Here is a 16647-nt window from a genome sequence, read left to right as displayed (position 1 = left end):
ACGTCCCAACATACAACCATTTCAAGTTACAACCAGCTCTGGCCGCAAAAGTTTGCTTCAACTTGCGGTCGGAGCTTCCAGTTACAAACAGAAAAGGGCAGGGGGAAAAGGTGGGGAATTTAAATTGCTAACCGCTGGTGGCGAAGAGGCTGCTTCTGATGATGGCAATTTTAATAGTATTTTAATTGTATTTTAATCATTTTATTTTTATTGTATTGAATTTTAATTATTGTAAGCCGCCCAGAGACCTCTGGCTAGAGTGGGCAACATATAAATTAATTAAATAAATAATAATAATAATAAGTAATAATAATACTTTCACCCCAACAGTTAGAGTGAGTGCGACCGGAGGAGGCTTCGGACTGCCTGGCAAGGTAAGGTGCTGCTTTCTGCTTTTTAAAAACTGTTCTGATTGGATTTTGCAGCATGGTTTTGGGCTATGTTTCTATGCTGCGATGGGTCTTGCAGGGTTCGTTTGTTTTTTGGGTTTTTTCCCCAATTTCCGATGGGTCTTGCAGGGTTGTTTGTTTTTTGGTGGTTTTCCCCCCATTTCCGATGGGTCTTGCGGGGTTTGTTTGCTTTTCTCCCCCTGCCCTTCGGCCGGAAATCACGTTTCCAATGGGTCTTGCAGCAGGTTTTGTTTGTTTGTTTTGTTTTGTTTTTGTGATTTTGCTCTTCGGCCGGAACAGATTAATTGCATTTCAATGCACTCCTATGGGAAATGTTGCTTCAATTTACGACAATTTCGAGTTACGACTGGAGTTCCAGAATCAGTTAAGTTCGTAAGTTGAGGCACCACTGTACTAGATAAACATTTGAAGCAATGGTTTCAAGAAGCTTATTATTGGTCTGCTTTTCCCACAGTTCTTAGCAGTGGTGCTTCAATGTAGATTTGGAAATGGTAATGAAGAAAGACACCAAAAAAGCTTTAGCATGTTTAAAAACAAGATATTGCCATATGGATATCACAAACATTCAATCCATTGTCCCTAATTTCTACATGCCCAATAATTAATTAACAAAATTCAAAATATCCTGGGACTTTCAATGTTTGAGCTCCTTTATGTATACCTGACTGAGCAATGAGAGCTGACAGAGAGGACCTCCTCTGTGTCCTACCAATGGAAACAATGCATTAAAGGGAGATACAAGAGAATGCACCCTCTGTTGTGGCATCTTGATTAAAGAATTCTGCCCGAATTGCAAGATTTGATTACCAAAAGTTTTGTTCACATTTCAGTGGCAGGTTAAAACCTGGCTCTTCATTAAGGTTTTGGGGGACCAGTTTAGAACTGTTCATTGTTTTAAATTATTTTTTGTCTGGAACCTATGTGAGATCTTTTGATATAGCACAGGATAGAAACATTTAAATAAATCAATATTTCAAACATTTAAAAAGCATCCAAGATAATATTATAATTTGATTATTTCACTTATTGCTCTGTATGAACTGCAATGAAAGCAGATATTCAGAGTTGACTATTAAACAAGCTAATTCAATATTTTAATATAAATGATGTTTTATAGAGACAAACCAGACAGTTTATTTACTTAGTTTGCATAAATTTCTCAATATTCACTGAAAGACTGCAAACTGTTCCCTCCATTTTGGGACAGCAATTTAATATCACTAACTAAATACTCTAATTCTGTCAGAGAATTTTTAATTTTTAAAGATAAAGTAAATCAAACAGGTATGCTTAACTTTTCCTCTAAGTAAGCAGAATACAGCCATTATTACATGAATATGTTTATTTCCAACAATCATTTCTACTTACCAATGAGAACAATCATGTAAACTATCATGAAGAGCTTTACGTAGCACCGAGTCCTTATCATAAATGCCCCAGGTAGCTTGTAGTACTGAATCAAGCAGGCAATCTCCTGCAGTCCGATTCCAAAGTGCATAAAGTCTACTATCCAAACGTGTACCCAATTCCAGTGACCAGTTTATAATGGGCGATTCTTCTTCTAGCTCTAGAATATAGAAACAGTACACATTAGTCTCCCTACATCCAATGAAAAAGTTTCTGCTAGATTTTGAGGTGCTATTGCAAGTACCTTCTGAAATTATTTTTAGAATTACTTCCACCAGGAAATCTCACATCAGTGAATCTCTCACTGTGATTCCAAAATGCAAGCTCAAAAATCCAATAATGGTAGTGTACATGGAGAAAGTCGTGAGTCCATATACCTCCAACATCCAGCAACACAGAACTGGACACCTTTTAAGTCATTAAAGCAGACTTCCTACATCTTAAAAACAATAAAATCCTAGACACACTTATTAGCAAATTAAGTACTACTGAATAGACTGGTGCTGAACACATGCATTGGAGGACACTGTTTTCGGTCTATCACTCTATGTAGAATGCTTTATTTAAAAGTCTAAGCATGAAGGAACTGAGAAGCAAGGAAGAATTTAACCAAACTATTGTGCAGTGCATTAAATTAAAATATTCTATATTTCATAGTTTTGAAGGTATTTCAGTTACTGCAATTTTAAGTAAGCAAACTAAGAAAATTATTCCATATTTTAAAGCCTATCAAAATTGCTCAAACAGAGTAACAAGATATTTTACTGGTACTGGAAATTATCCATTCCCGTGTTTTCTAAGATGGGGTGATCAATAAAGCTTTAGGCTTCCATGAAATGTGCCCGCCTTTTCTTCTCTGGTTTACTACCCAGTTTTTATAATGCCTAAATTGATTAATGCTCCTGGAAATGAAATATTCTGTAAGCCTATCCAAAAATCTCCTTCTCCAACCTCACTGATCTGTTTTAAGAGATTTGGGAAAAGGACATTGGTTCTGAAACTTTGAAAGACAGATGGCCATGCCATTTGCTAAACAATTCTATTTGAGGCATGTTCCATAGCCAACCACAAACTAATTCTCTATTTTATCCACTGCCCAACAACATATTGCATCTTTTTTATATACTCAGAGATATCATTCATCTTTACATGACTACAAGTCCCAGTTTCCTCCTGTTTCTTCACAATCATACATACTTTTAATGAAAAATATACAAATATAATTACATCTACTATCCCTTCAAACATCTATGTAATTAAATCAAAATGTTCTGTTACTTTGAAAATCAGAATCAAGGTTTCTTAAAATCTACTTCCATATCACAGAAGTAACTCCAATATTGTATAAGGCACGGTCAGTTCAGACTAAAAGTAATTATGGTCTGGACCTTCTGTATTATAACAGAAGTTTGTTAAGGTTTGAATTTTGTAAAGAGTGTTAAATAATTAAGGGGAATATAGACAACGTAGCCCCAAAAGTGTAGACTGTACTTAAGAAAATGAGGTTTGAACAGCTGTGTGCAAAAAGTCACTTCAAAACAATCAGCTAACTTTCCATCCAAGCCACCACAAATCAAGCTAAAATAACACTGCCTCAAAAAGGAATCTCTTTCATACCAAGCTAACACTGGATCATGGACATACTAAAGAAATATAAAACACTGGGAAGGAAGTCCTAGACTATGAAACTTCTAGAGAATAATGCAGTTATGGCAAACTGGCACCTTTCCAGACTCATTCATAGGCATTCTCCATGCCTAGCACTGTCATGCCCAAGCGTATCACTATGGAAGCAGCCCATGCTGCCAGCTGTTTGTGGGGTTAGCAAAAGCAATACAGAATATTTATGGGATATGTTTCATACTAGAGCAAATTTGTCTGGTAGCAAACTGCTGGTATGTAGGAAGCATGCCAGTTGATAATGGGAAAACAAATAAATGAGAGAAATATAAATATAAGAAGCAAGAGACAATAATACATACTGTACACCAGATACCAACAACATACTAGGCCCCAAACACAACATGCTAAGCAGCAAAGAAACACAGTAGCCCAGAGGCAACATGGATTTTCCTCCAGAGATACAAACTGGCAAGTAGCAATGGTGAAGGTGAGAAAATCCAATATTTTTCATGTGTATCTGAACATGCTAAAGGCTAAAGACTGCTCATAGCTATAATGCTTTTTACTTTTTATTGGTGTATTTTAGAGATGCACTTTCTGCTTCTTTATTGTACCTTTATGGGATATAACCTCCTGTATTTTTAGAATTTATGCTCCTGCAATTTTGAAACATGATTATAATGCAATTTACCGTATTTTTCCGTATATAAAACAACACATTTTCCTAAAATAATTAGAGGATAAATTGAGGGTCATTTTATACACGGAAGGAGACAGTCGCACGTGTGCTCGGGTGCCTCTTGCTGCCACCGCTACCCAATTGCCTCTCAACTTGTCCCCTGCAATGGCCGAGGCAGCAGCAGCAAGAGCAGGTGGCGGAGATGGAGGCAAAGGAGCATTCACACACACTTGGGCACCTCTTGCTGATGCCTCCCCCGTCCGCCCGATCACCTCCTCCAGTGGGACTGACGAGGCTCAGCAGAAAGCAGAGGCAAACAAGCACTCAGGCGCCTCTTCCTGCTGCCACCACCGCCAGATCACCACCTCCACTGATCCTCTCCTTAGGGCAGAGGACAAGGCAGCCGTGAGCTGGAGATGAGCCCCGGCAGTCGCACTGGAGGAGGTGATCAGGGAAGGAGGAGGAGGCAGCAGCAGCAGGAGACAGAGGTGGAGGAGCAGTTGCCTATTAACTGCTCCTCCACCTCCATCAACGGTCAAAATTAGGGGGTCGTTTTATACACTGGGGTTGTATACACAGAAAAATACAGTAAGTTGTGCATACAACTTAACTTTTGATTTTGAATGTACTTACATTTGTGATTCTTCATAGTTGTAAGAATTTTGGATGACTTACATGATTTGTAACTACAGCTTTTCCTGATAGCTATAAGAATTATTTTTAAGTAATATGCTGTTTAGCCATAGAAATTCAACAGGGGTGTGGAACTGGTAAAAGCCACTCCTAAAATATCTTGCCTTGAAAGCCCGGTTAGGGTTGGTAAAAGTTAGCTCTGACGTCATGGGATAACTATTTGTTTCTTTGTTGTTTTGACCACTTTGGTCATCCAACTTCCACCAATTTAAAACATAAGTACAAATAATAATATATACACAAGCACAGTGCCAACTTAACACAATGCTAGCAGATTAAAAAGTACAAATACGTACATTCTACCTTGCTATCCATATGAATGTTGTTGTTTTTTTGGACTTATATACCGCCCCATAGCGCTACAAGCACTCTCCGGGCGGTTTACAATTTAATTATACAGGCTACACATTGCCCCCCCAGCAAGCTGGGTACTCATTTTACCGACCTCGGAAGGATAGAAGGCTGAGTCCACCTTGAGCCGGCTACCTGGGATTTGAACCCCAGGTTGTGAGCACAGTTTTAGCTGCAGTACAGCGTTTTAACCACTGTGACAGAGGTTATCGGATTTCACACTGACATAAGCCCTTTCACAGATAATTGCCAACTGTTACAGACCACCAGACTTCAATTACCATAAGAGTGTCATGAAGTTTTACAGTGCTCTGAAGTCATCGTTCAAGTATCATACTTTTGACCTTGACACTTTTGGTGAGCCGACCCTGACATTCTTGGCAAGCCAGTCAGGAGGATTGAATAATCAGATGAGAAGATAAGATACAGTGGTGCCTTGATTTACGAACGCCCCTACCTACGAAGATTTCGACTTACAAACAGCTCCGCTCGCAAAATTTTGCTTCGACTTGCGAGCGGAGATTTGATGTAAGAACTGAAAAAGCCAGGCGGAAAAGGCAGGAAATTCAAGCCGTTGGTGGTGAAGAGGCTGCTTCCTTTTAGGTCTTTCGCCCCAACGGTTAGAGCAGGGAACTTTTTTACTCCTGTGGGGCAAGATGCTGCTTTTTGCTTTTTAGAAAATTCTCGGTGGATTTTGCAGGGTGGGTTTTGGCTGAGGGAGGTTATGTTTCTGTGCTGTGTTGTTTGTTTTTGGGGTGTGTGGGTTTTTGTATGTGTTTTTTGCAGCCTTCGGGGCTTGCTCTGTTTATTTTTGGTTGTTCTTTTTTTTTTATCCCCAGCGCCTTCCGATGGGGCTTTCTGTGTGCTTTAATTTATTTATTTGGTTTTTTTTTTTTAATGCTGGAACGGATTAATCCCGTTCCCATGTATTTCAATGAGAAATGGTACTTCGACTTACAAAAATTTCGAGTTACGGCCACTGTTCCAATACATATTAATTTCGTAAGTCGAGGCACCACTGTATTATACTGAGTCTGAACAACCTAGTAACATTTTAACCTTGCTTGTTCTTAGGAAACAAGCCCCATAATAAAAAGGGAAACTGAGCTCAATCGTTGGATCGGGGAAGATCTGCTTATGCAAAATATTATTTGCATAACTATAAGGTAGGCAAGCTGATTCCTACATACCTATTTCACCAGATGAAGACATTCTGGAAAGAAATTAATGCTATGAACTTGCCACCTTATTGATGACAAAAGTCCCCTAAGAGGAAGTTGCTGTTGTTATAAGCCATTAAGCTGGAACTGATTTATAGTGACCCTGATAAGGTTTCCTAGATAAGAGATATTTCAGGAGCATTTTTACCAGTTCCACACCCTCAGTGCATTTCCATGCATTTGAACCCAGGCCTCCTGAGTCCTTGTCTGTCACTCGATCCACTACACCATACTGTGTCTTCCTCTAAAATGGTGGCTCCCAGTCTTGGGTAATCCCAGATGTACTTAGACTGCAATTTCCAGAAACCCCAGCCAGCACAGCTGGTGAAGGCTTCTGGGAACTGCAGTCCAAGAACACCTGGGTTTTCCACGGTTGGGAATCACTGTCCTCAGAGAAAGTGGAACACGCACATACCCCTTAACCTGGGGGCAGGCTGCTACTGTTACTTGAATTCACAAGTTTATTCATCCACATTAAAGTCCAAACTTCCTAATGTCAAATTACCCAGCATTATGTTTTTGACAATAAATCTGGTGCATTTATTAACATATTCTATCACCAATGTATATTGTTCTCTTTTTTTCCTCTTACTTGATGCTTTAGGACTCTAAATGGTATTAATAAAGAACGTAATTATCAAGATTACAACTTCACAATATACCAGCAAATGAACCCTTACCTGTTTACACCATCAACAGGGATATGAAACTCTAAGATGCACAGGTGCACATGGCTGCATCAGGCGTGTGCAGCCAAGCCGGTCTTTTCACCCATTTGCTTCTGATCACAGCCAGAATCCTGCACGCAGACACAGAGCCTCTGTGCAGCACTCCAGAATGTTGATCAGAGACATATGTAAAATTTCTTCAAATGTACATCTATGATGGATTTCATGACCTACATACACATATGCCACTACATATTCTGTATCTTTATACTGAACTCTTCTTCAATTGCCTTTTACAGATCTCTTCCCAATTCCATCATCAGTCTATACAGGCTGGACAACAAAGCTTACCATTTTCCAGAAGAGTAAACTTTCAAAATCAGTTAACAATTAATTAATATTACAATCCAGAACAACCAATGTGCCATATTTACCTTTCTGAACATCCCTATCAAGTACTTCATCAAACAGTTTCTCTTGAACTGTTGGCGGCAGGTCTTCAATATCTGCAAAAAAACAAGACACTTTATTAGCAATACATTTGGGTATGACAAATGGGCTCAAGTATACAATTCACTGCATGTTAGCCATCTCAGATCTAGTTCACATTATATTACTATTATTTAAAGGGTAAGAGAAAAATGTATTTATGTAGTGGGTGCTTAATACAGAATCCATGCCAAGTTGATATGAAATCAACTGCCAGTTTATTCAACTGTTGCACAAAAAGCATTGATGCCACTCATATGGCAGTTATAGAAATACAACACTGCCCTTCAGCCCTTAAAAACAGGCAGGACTGATCAGCCTCAAGTACGCTATATGAATTATACTATGCCTTATTCTATATATATTTATGGATTTTATAAAATTAATCCAGAATATAACAAAGACTCTACATGCTAGTGGCCATAAACTAACATACATCTGGTGCACTACAACCTAAATCATTCTGAGACACAATTATGACACACTGCTAATGGTAATGGCTGTGCTCAACTAAATCAACCTCCACCTTTTTAAAATAATGTTTTAATTGTTTTATAGGGGTGGGACTTTTTAGATTTTTCTGGACTATAAATATCATATTTCTCCATTCTGGGAGTTCTATGTACTTTGCACACACTTTTCAAACACCTCAGGGTGCTGCACTTGGGAGAAAGGCCTAAATGAGAAGGCTGTGAAGCTTCACCAGGCCAAGCTCTGCACAAGCATTTTGCTCAAAAAGAAAGCTTCCAACTGGCAGTGGGACAGGAGCACAGCTTGGCCTGGTGAAGCCTCAGAGCTTTCTAATTTAGGCCTTTTTCCCAGAAGCATCTCATTGAGGTGTTTAAAAGATACCTGCAAGAGAGATAAGAACTCCCAGAATGGAGAATTATGATATTTGTAGTCCAGAAATCCTGAAAATCCCATCCCTGCTCTTTTATTTTCAAATCTATTAAGACCTAAAGCATATGATAAATTCTTTCCCTAAGATTTCAAGTAAAGTAAATGCCATTCCAAAATATTACATTATTACTTCAAGCAACGTAAACACTGCTCCTTTTCTCTTTTCATTACATGCACCAAAAAAGCTGAATCAAAACATAATTATTCTCACTTAATAGAGTTGTTGAATTGTCTGTTTTACATTACATAATCCATTGAACCAGAACAAATACAGTATAAAACACAGAACTGGAAAAAAAGGAGTGGTTCTATTTTTTAAAACTTCTTAACAGAATTAGAATCATTTCTGTTATAAAAATACTATGTGGCAGACAAGTAATTCTCTACAGTATCTCAAGCACAATCCTTTCATGTTCATGAAATCAGTACTTACCAGGCAAAAAAAAAACCTTCACCAGAAGTAGCTCTTTTATTTTGTTACAGCAAAAACAATAGTCTTGTAGCACCTTAAAGAATAACAAATTTTGTTTTACATAAGCTTTCAAGGACTGCAGATTGCTTCCATCATATGCGGCAGATGAAGTTGTTTCCAACCTACAAAAGCTCCTGCCAAATAACGGCTGTTTGCCTTTAAGTGACCACAAGACTCTTTGTTGTTTTTATAGTTGTAAAAGTAACTTTAAAACATAAAGATACAAAGAAATACTGTAGTAAGGTATACAGCAGGCCCAGTATTGTTATTACCACAAAAATGCCCATCTATAGTACCTTAAACAGGAAAACACTGTATCTATTCATAACCTAGGCCATGACATTTGCCATCAAGTTGTCACAGGTTGGAAAGCTATCTTTCATTTTAGGCAGTGATCCCCAACTTTTTCCCAACAGCAAACCAGTTGGGGGGGGGTTTGGCACGCCCGCAGGGGACAGAGCTTGCGCATGTGCATGTCGCGCTTGGGGGGGCACTCATACACATGCAAACAGTGCACTCACAGAAGGGCGGAACACACTCATGTGCAGGCGACAGTGCTCACAGGTGCCCTGCTCATGCGCACAGTGCATGCACAGGGGCAGAATGTGTTTGCGCACATGTGCTTGCCGGCGCTAGCCAGGGGCACTCGTGGGGGGAGGAGATCTGTCTCCACGGCCCAGTCCTGGATAAGCTGTGCACCAATGCTGTGCACCAGGGGTTGGGGACCTCTGGTTTAAGGAATACCTACTGTGATAATACTATCAATGACTATAACCATTAAGCAATCAAAAGACACAGTAATTTTTTTGCTAGCACCAATGACAATAATCACCCAACAGTTACAAATATGGGTATGTCACAGCTACAATAACCTCTAAAGGTGCAGGTTACCAGAATGAAAATGGTCTAAGTAAGAAAACAGAGTTTGAATCCACTACTAAAATGCAGAACTGAAAAGTAGGTATGAAAGCACAGAAGTATGTCTTCATTTAATTTCCAAATAATCTTGCAAAAGAAAGAGGACAGGACAATCTTTCTACCTCTTCATCAGCCCATGTAGAATAAGGCCACATAGAATAAGAATTTTAATTATTACAAAGTGCTTTGAAAATTGTAAACACTATAATAGCCTGTCCAACAACATCTGTAGGAAGAGTTGGTGGCTTCACATACCCTTAAAATTATCTGAGAACTCTGTTACTTAACAGAGAAAATAGCACCCCATAATTACCTGCAGGTAATGTAAATGTTACGAGATCCGTTAGGAAATAGCAAGCAAAGTCTCCCTTCCGCTGATGAAGAGATGCAGCAATTTCACGCCGGATTTGTTCAGTAAGTTCTGGGCACACCATAGCTGGAATGCACTTAGCCGCATGTTGGGATACCTGTAAGAAGACATTTATGACTTTACTTGCTTTATAAATGAGTGGATCATACATATTAAATATCTAGCGTTCTTCCTAAAGACAGCTTCCAGTAACAACACCCTCTAAGATCAATAAACTATGTTGTCTGGCATGTTGTACATGGAAATTGAATAGCTGGATTCCAGTTTCCACCAACTAGACTCCAGTTGAGTTTTAAAGAAATGTTTGGCATGTCATCTAAATCTGAAATGTTATTTTGTGATCAGGAGAAATGAAGAAGCACTTGCCAGAACTATGAACATTCTTTGAATTGACGTAATTAATTCAGAAATGAAACAGCATCTCAATTACCTTATATTCTGCCAGTACCTCCTAACAAATTTCATGTGTTTCTAAAACAGATCTGATAGTAACAGAGTTGAGAAGTAATTCTGATCATCAAACTTCCTAGTATGCTAGAACACTAAGGACTACTTCACATGAAACATTCTTCTACAGTGAGCCTACCTCCATATAGGAAAAATTCCTATGCAAAATAGACAGAAAGGGTCAGTTCCACTTTTTTTCCTGTATCAGAAAGATTATGTAGTATACTGTAGCATTATCTGTATTACACATTGCAATGAAAACAAGTACCTTCAAGGTCTTTTAATGGCTTGGATTTTTCAAAGCCATCAAAAAGCTCAGCTGGGCCAAGTAGGAAAATGTTACTCTCATCGTTATTTGTCCAGGAGTATCTGCTGATAATTTAGCTATCTATGGGATATAGATTTAAATATTCCCACATGAATACCTATACTGTGGTGAGTGTGTGAAGTGCCATCAAGTTAGAACCAACTTGTGATGAAATCAATAGGGCTTTTAAGGTAAACGAGGGTGTGGTTACACTGACGATAAGAACTATTTTGAATTGGGTTTTGCACAATCAAAATCATTTGGAAAATCCTTACTACGCAACACATAACAAAGCGCACTTTTTTGGCTACAAAATGAGGGTTTTTTTAAAAAAAGGCTGTAGAGAGATGGTTAATTTAACACACTTGTGAAGTCCATTCTTTATTAATTGCTTTGGAAAATGTGAATGCCCCTGTTGTATTAAATACTGCCTTTGTGGGGAGTCAAGGGTTTCAAATGATAGGGACATCGCCACCTGTCCATAGTAATTTTTTAAAAAACTTTACCACTGCATCACTTCAGCAATTTTTGTACTTTTACCTAATTACTGTCATTGCAACGATACACCATTTAAAAAAAAAAACTTTTTTTTAAAAAAAGAAAGAAATGCACATGTTGCAAAGGATGCCTGAAAACCAAAGAATCACCGTACAATACTGACAGCAAATGGGAAAGATAAAGGTGCATGTGCTGGGATCAGTGACAATAGAAACTGCACAGTCTATAACACTGAAAATCAAAGGAAAAGAAGATACAAAATATTATCAAACATGGGACTTGTTCTATCAATGCTTAGAAGGACGTTGTATAGATTAGGAGTGTAATGTGTATTGTAGTTGTTTTAACAAATGATTATAAGCTGTACTCAGGTGGCACGATGTTAAATCAGCATGGATGGATTTTATATAATAAAAAGAAAATTTTAAAAAAAGAAACTGCAGTCTACAAACTTGCTGGCTAATGAAATTATTTAAAATCTCACATGTAGAAAGTTTTAAGTCCCTACTTTATATTGGAGCAAAAATTTTCATAATGAATGGGCACAGCAATAAAAAAACCCACATAACTGAAAACCAATTTTAGATACATCTGAGCTGAAACTGATACAAATAAGTAGTGTAACCATCCCCTGAAATATTTTAAACACTATTTTCACCACTTCCACCAACATCACCCCAGTGAGCTTCCACGGCAGAGGGGAGTTTGAACCCAGGTCTTCTAGCATTCTATCCCCTACACAACACTGGATATCCCTGCACTACCAGAAGTGAAAACTCACCTCTGTAAGCAGAACTGCTAACATATCTTGTCTTTGAAAACGGATAGCAAGATGAACAAGCGTGTATCCCACATCAAAAGCGGAAGGGCGATTCAACAAGCGTACTTCATCTGCAGTAAGCTGCCGTGCGATATCGCCTCCTGAAGACTTGTATGCCTCAACAGCAGCTAGGTCACCTTCTACGACTCCTACAGACATGGAACATCAGAAATTCTATTTTTAGCAGAAAATAGGCTCTTCTAAATTAAGTCACCATTTACCAAACTGGTTTCTTACTATACACCTTGGAATCCAAAATAAGTTACTCATGAGGCCACCAAACTGCAGTAGGATGTACGGCAAGATTATTTTTATCACACCCTTATGTCCGGAAGCCCTCATCTATGTTGTCCTCAAAACCTTGTCCTGCAAGGTATATTAAATGAAGTGTGTGATGAGCCCAAGGTTACCACGTAAGTCTCATGGATAAATGGGAATGGGAACCTCAGGGTTTCTCAGTTCTAAAGTTGCCATTAAGCAGTACTTCATAAAATGAACAAGGAAGTTGTCACTGTACTGAACTACGTGACGCAGCATATTTGTTTTAACATTCCATATTGGCTTAAGGCATGATGAAGGGTCCTTACAAGGGGAGTAGCATGAACTGAAATGAACACAGCACAAGAACAGTCAGGCCATTCAAGCCTATTTACATCAACCTTTAACAGGAAACCATATGGTCACACCTTTGTATCAGGAAGAAGGCATAAGCCAACATATGTTAACATTATACAATAGCTCCTATCAGTTATCACAGATACAGTGTGCCTCGCTTAACGACGTTAATTCGTTCCAGCGAAATCGCTGCAGAGCAAAAACGTCGTAAAGCGAAATTTAAAAGCCCATTGAAATGCATTGAAAACCCTTCAATGTGTTCCAATGGGCTGAAAACTCACCGTCCAGCGAAGATCCTCCATAGGGGCGGCCATTTTCTAGGAATCTGTCCTAGAAAACAGCGGGGGGCCATTTGTACACCCGGCGGCCATTTTGAAAGCTGTTTTGAAAGGCGGCCACTTTGAAAGCTGTTTTTAGATCATCGTAATGCGAAAATCAGTTCCCAAGGCAGGGAACTGATCGTCACAACGCGGATTTTTCCCATTTAAACCATTGTTTTGCGATCGCTTTTGTGATCGCAAAAAAATTATCAAGCGATTTCCTCATTCAGCAACGCAATCGTTAAGCAAGGCACCACTGTATACTATATAATACATTGTAAGCAATATGAAGGATGGGATAGAAGGGCAGAAGAGAATTAAGGTAAGCCCTAATTCAATTAACAATGGTTATACTGATGAGATATGTCCATTAAAATACCTAATAACAGATTTATCGTACACAGAACAGTGGTTCTCAAACTTGGCCCCCCAGATGTTCTTTGACTGCAATGCCCAGAAATCCTGGCAAGAACAGCAAGTGGTGAAGGCTTCTGGGAATTGCAGTCCAAGAACATCTGGATACCCCAGTTTGAGGACCACTGATATAGAATACTCCATTTCAAGCAGCTGGGGCTTTTTACAAAGCTCTTCTTATAGAAGATACTTCAACAAACCAGGAGTCTTAGTATGGGGGGGAAAGAACCACCTCCTCCTGCTCCAATACGGTAATAATCACAAAGTCATTCATGTGTGTGTGTTTAGTCGTTTAGTCGTGTCCGACTCTTCGTGACCCCATGGACCAGAGCACGCCAGGCCCTCCTGTCTTCTACTGCCTCCCGGAGTTGTGTCAGGTTCATGTTGGTTGCTTCGCAGACACTGTCCAGCCATCTCATCCTCGGTCGTCCCCTTCTCCTCTTGCCATCACACCTTCCTAACATCAAGGTTTTTTCCAAGGACTCTTTTCTTCTCATGAGATGGCCAAAATACTGGAGCCTCAGCTTCAGGATCTGTCCTTCAAGTGAGCATTCAGGGTTGATTTCCTTTAGAACTGATAGGTTTGTTCTCCTTGCAGTCCAGGGGATTCTCAAGAGCCTCCTCCAGCACCACAATTCAAAGGCATCAATTCTTCGGCGGTCTGCTTTCTTTATGGTCCAGCTCTCACTTCCATACATCATGACAGGAAAAACCATAGCTTTGACTATTCGGACTTTTGTTGGCAAGGTGATGTCTCTGCTTTTCAAGATGCTGTCAAGATTTGTCATCGCTTTCCTCCCAAGAAGAAGGCGCCTTTTAATTTCAGGGCTGCTGTCTCCATCTGCAGTGATCATGGAGCCCAGGAAGATAAAATTTGACACTGCCTCCATATCTTCCCCTTCTATTTCCCAGGAGGTGATGGGACCAGTGGCCATGATCTTAGTTTTTTTGATGTTGAGTTTCAGACCGTTTTTTGCACTCTCCTCTTTCACTCTCATTACAAGGTTCTTTAATTCCTCCTCACTTTCTGCCATCAGAGTGGTATCATCTGCATATCGGAGGTTGTTGATATTTCTTCCGGCAATCTTAATTCCGGCTTGGGTTTCTTCCAGTCCAGCCTTCCGCATGATGTATTCTGCATATAAGTTAAATAAGCTGGGGGACAGTATACAGCCTTGCCGTACTCCTTTCCCAATTTTGAACCACTCAGTTGTTCCATGACCAGTTCTAACTGTTGCTTCCTGTCCCACATATAAGTTTCTCAGGAGACAGATAAAGTGGTCAGGCACTCCCATTTCTTTAAGAACTTGCCATAGTTTGCTGTGGTCCACACAGTCAAAGGCTTTCGCATAGTCAATGAAGCAGAAGTAGATATTTTTCTGGAACTCTCTGGCTTTCTCCATAATCCAGCGCAAGTTAGCAATTTGGTCTCGAGTTCCTCTGCCTCTTCGGAATCCAGCTTGTACTTCTGGGAGTTCTCGGTCCACATACTGCTGAAGCCTACCTTGGAGGATTTTGAGCATAACCTTGCTAGCGTGTGAAATGAGTGCAATTGTACGGTAGTTGGAGCATTCTTTGGCACTGCCTTTCTTTGGGATTGGGATGTAGACTGATCTTTTCCAATCCTCTGGCCACTGTTGAGTTTTCCAAACTTGCTGGCATATTGAATGTAGCACCTTAACAGCATCATCTTTCAAGATTTTAAATAGTTCAACTGGAATGCCATCACCTCCACTGGCCTTGTTGTTAGCCAGGCTTTCTAAGGCCCACTTGACTTCGCTCTCCAGGATGTCTGGCTCAAGGTCAGCAACTACATTGTCTGGGTTGTCCGGGATATCCAAATCTTTCTGATATAATTCCTCTGTGTATTCTTGCCACCTCTTCTTGACGTCTTCTGCTTCTGTTAGGTCCCTCCCATTTTTGTCTTTTATCATGTTCATCTTTGCGCAAAATGTTCCTCTAATATGTCCAATTTTCCTGAACAGATCTCTGGTCTTTCCTTTTCTGTTATCTTCCTCTATTTCTTTGCATTGTTCATTTAAGAAGGCCCTCTTGTCTCTCCTTGCTATTCTTTGGAAGTCTGCATTCAAGTTTCTGTAACTTTCCCTATCTCCCTTGCATTTTGCTTCCCTTCTCCTCTCTGCTATTTCTAAGGCCTCGTTGGACAGCCACTTTGCTTTCTTGCATTTCCTTTTCTTTGGGATGGTTTTTGTTGCTGCCTCCTGGACAATGTTACGAGCCTCTATCCAAAGTTCTTCAGGCACTCTGTCCACCAAATCTAGTTCCTTAAATCTGTTCTTTACTTCCACTGTGTATTCATAAGGGATTTGGTTTAGATTATACCTGAGTAGCCCAGTGGTTTTTCCTAATCTCTTCAGTCTAAGCTTGAATTTTGCTATGAGAAGCTGATGATCAGAACCGCAGTCAGCTCCAGGTCTTGTTTTTGCTGACTGTATAGAGCTTCTCCATCTTTGGCTGCAGAGAATATAATCAATCTGATTTCGATATTGCCCATCTGGTGATTTCCATGTATAGAGTCGCCTCTTGTGTTGTTGGAAAAGAGTGTTTGTGATGACCAGCTTATTCTCTTGACAAAATTCTATTAGCCTTTGTCCTGCTTCGTTCTGAACTCCAAGGCCAAACTTCCCTGTTGTTCCTTTTATCTCTTGGCTCCCTACTTTAGCATTCCAGTCCCCTAGAATGAGAAGAACATCTTTCTTTGGTGTCAGTTCTAGAAGGTGTTGTAAATCTTCATAGAATTGTTCAATTTCAGTCTCCTCAGCAATGCTGGTTGGTGCATAAACTTGGATTATTGTGATGTTGAATGGTCTGCCTTGGATTCGTATTGACATCATTCTATCATTTTTGAGATTGTATCCCATTACAGCTTTTCCCACTCTTTTGTTGACTATGAGGGCTACTCCATTCCTTCTACGGGGTTCTTGCCCACAATAGTAGATATGATAATCATCTGAGCTGAATTCGCCCATTCCTGTCCATTTTAGTTCACTGATGCCCAGGATGTC

General features: G+C 39.6%; 1 protein-coding gene across 1 annotated transcript in view; it reads right to left on the bottom strand.

The window, feature by feature from the left end:
* ZRANB1 (zinc finger RANBP2-type containing 1) overlaps positions 1-16647 on the bottom strand; it is a 53719-nt gene that overhangs the window by 14179 nt on the left and 22893 nt on the right. Inside the window, exons 3-6 of the mRNA XM_020791530.3 lie at positions 12234-12421; positions 10144-10297; positions 7486-7557; positions 1779-1977 (exon numbers count right to left, since the gene is read on the bottom strand). Of these exons, the coding sequence (XP_020647189.2) occupies positions 1779-1977; positions 7486-7557; positions 10144-10297; positions 12234-12421 (613 nt within the window). The remainder of the gene's footprint in view (positions 1-1778; positions 1978-7485; positions 7558-10143; positions 10298-12233; positions 12422-16647) is intronic.

This window comes from Pogona vitticeps, chromosome 3, assembly GCF_051106095.1.
Source record: "Pogona vitticeps strain Pit_001003342236 chromosome 3, PviZW2.1, whole genome shotgun sequence".
In the NCBI taxonomy this organism is placed as follows: domain Eukaryota; kingdom Metazoa; phylum Chordata; class Lepidosauria; order Squamata; family Agamidae; genus Pogona; species Pogona vitticeps.
Note: the sequence above shows the minus strand (reverse complement) of the source record. Positions and strands in the feature narration are given on the sequence as shown.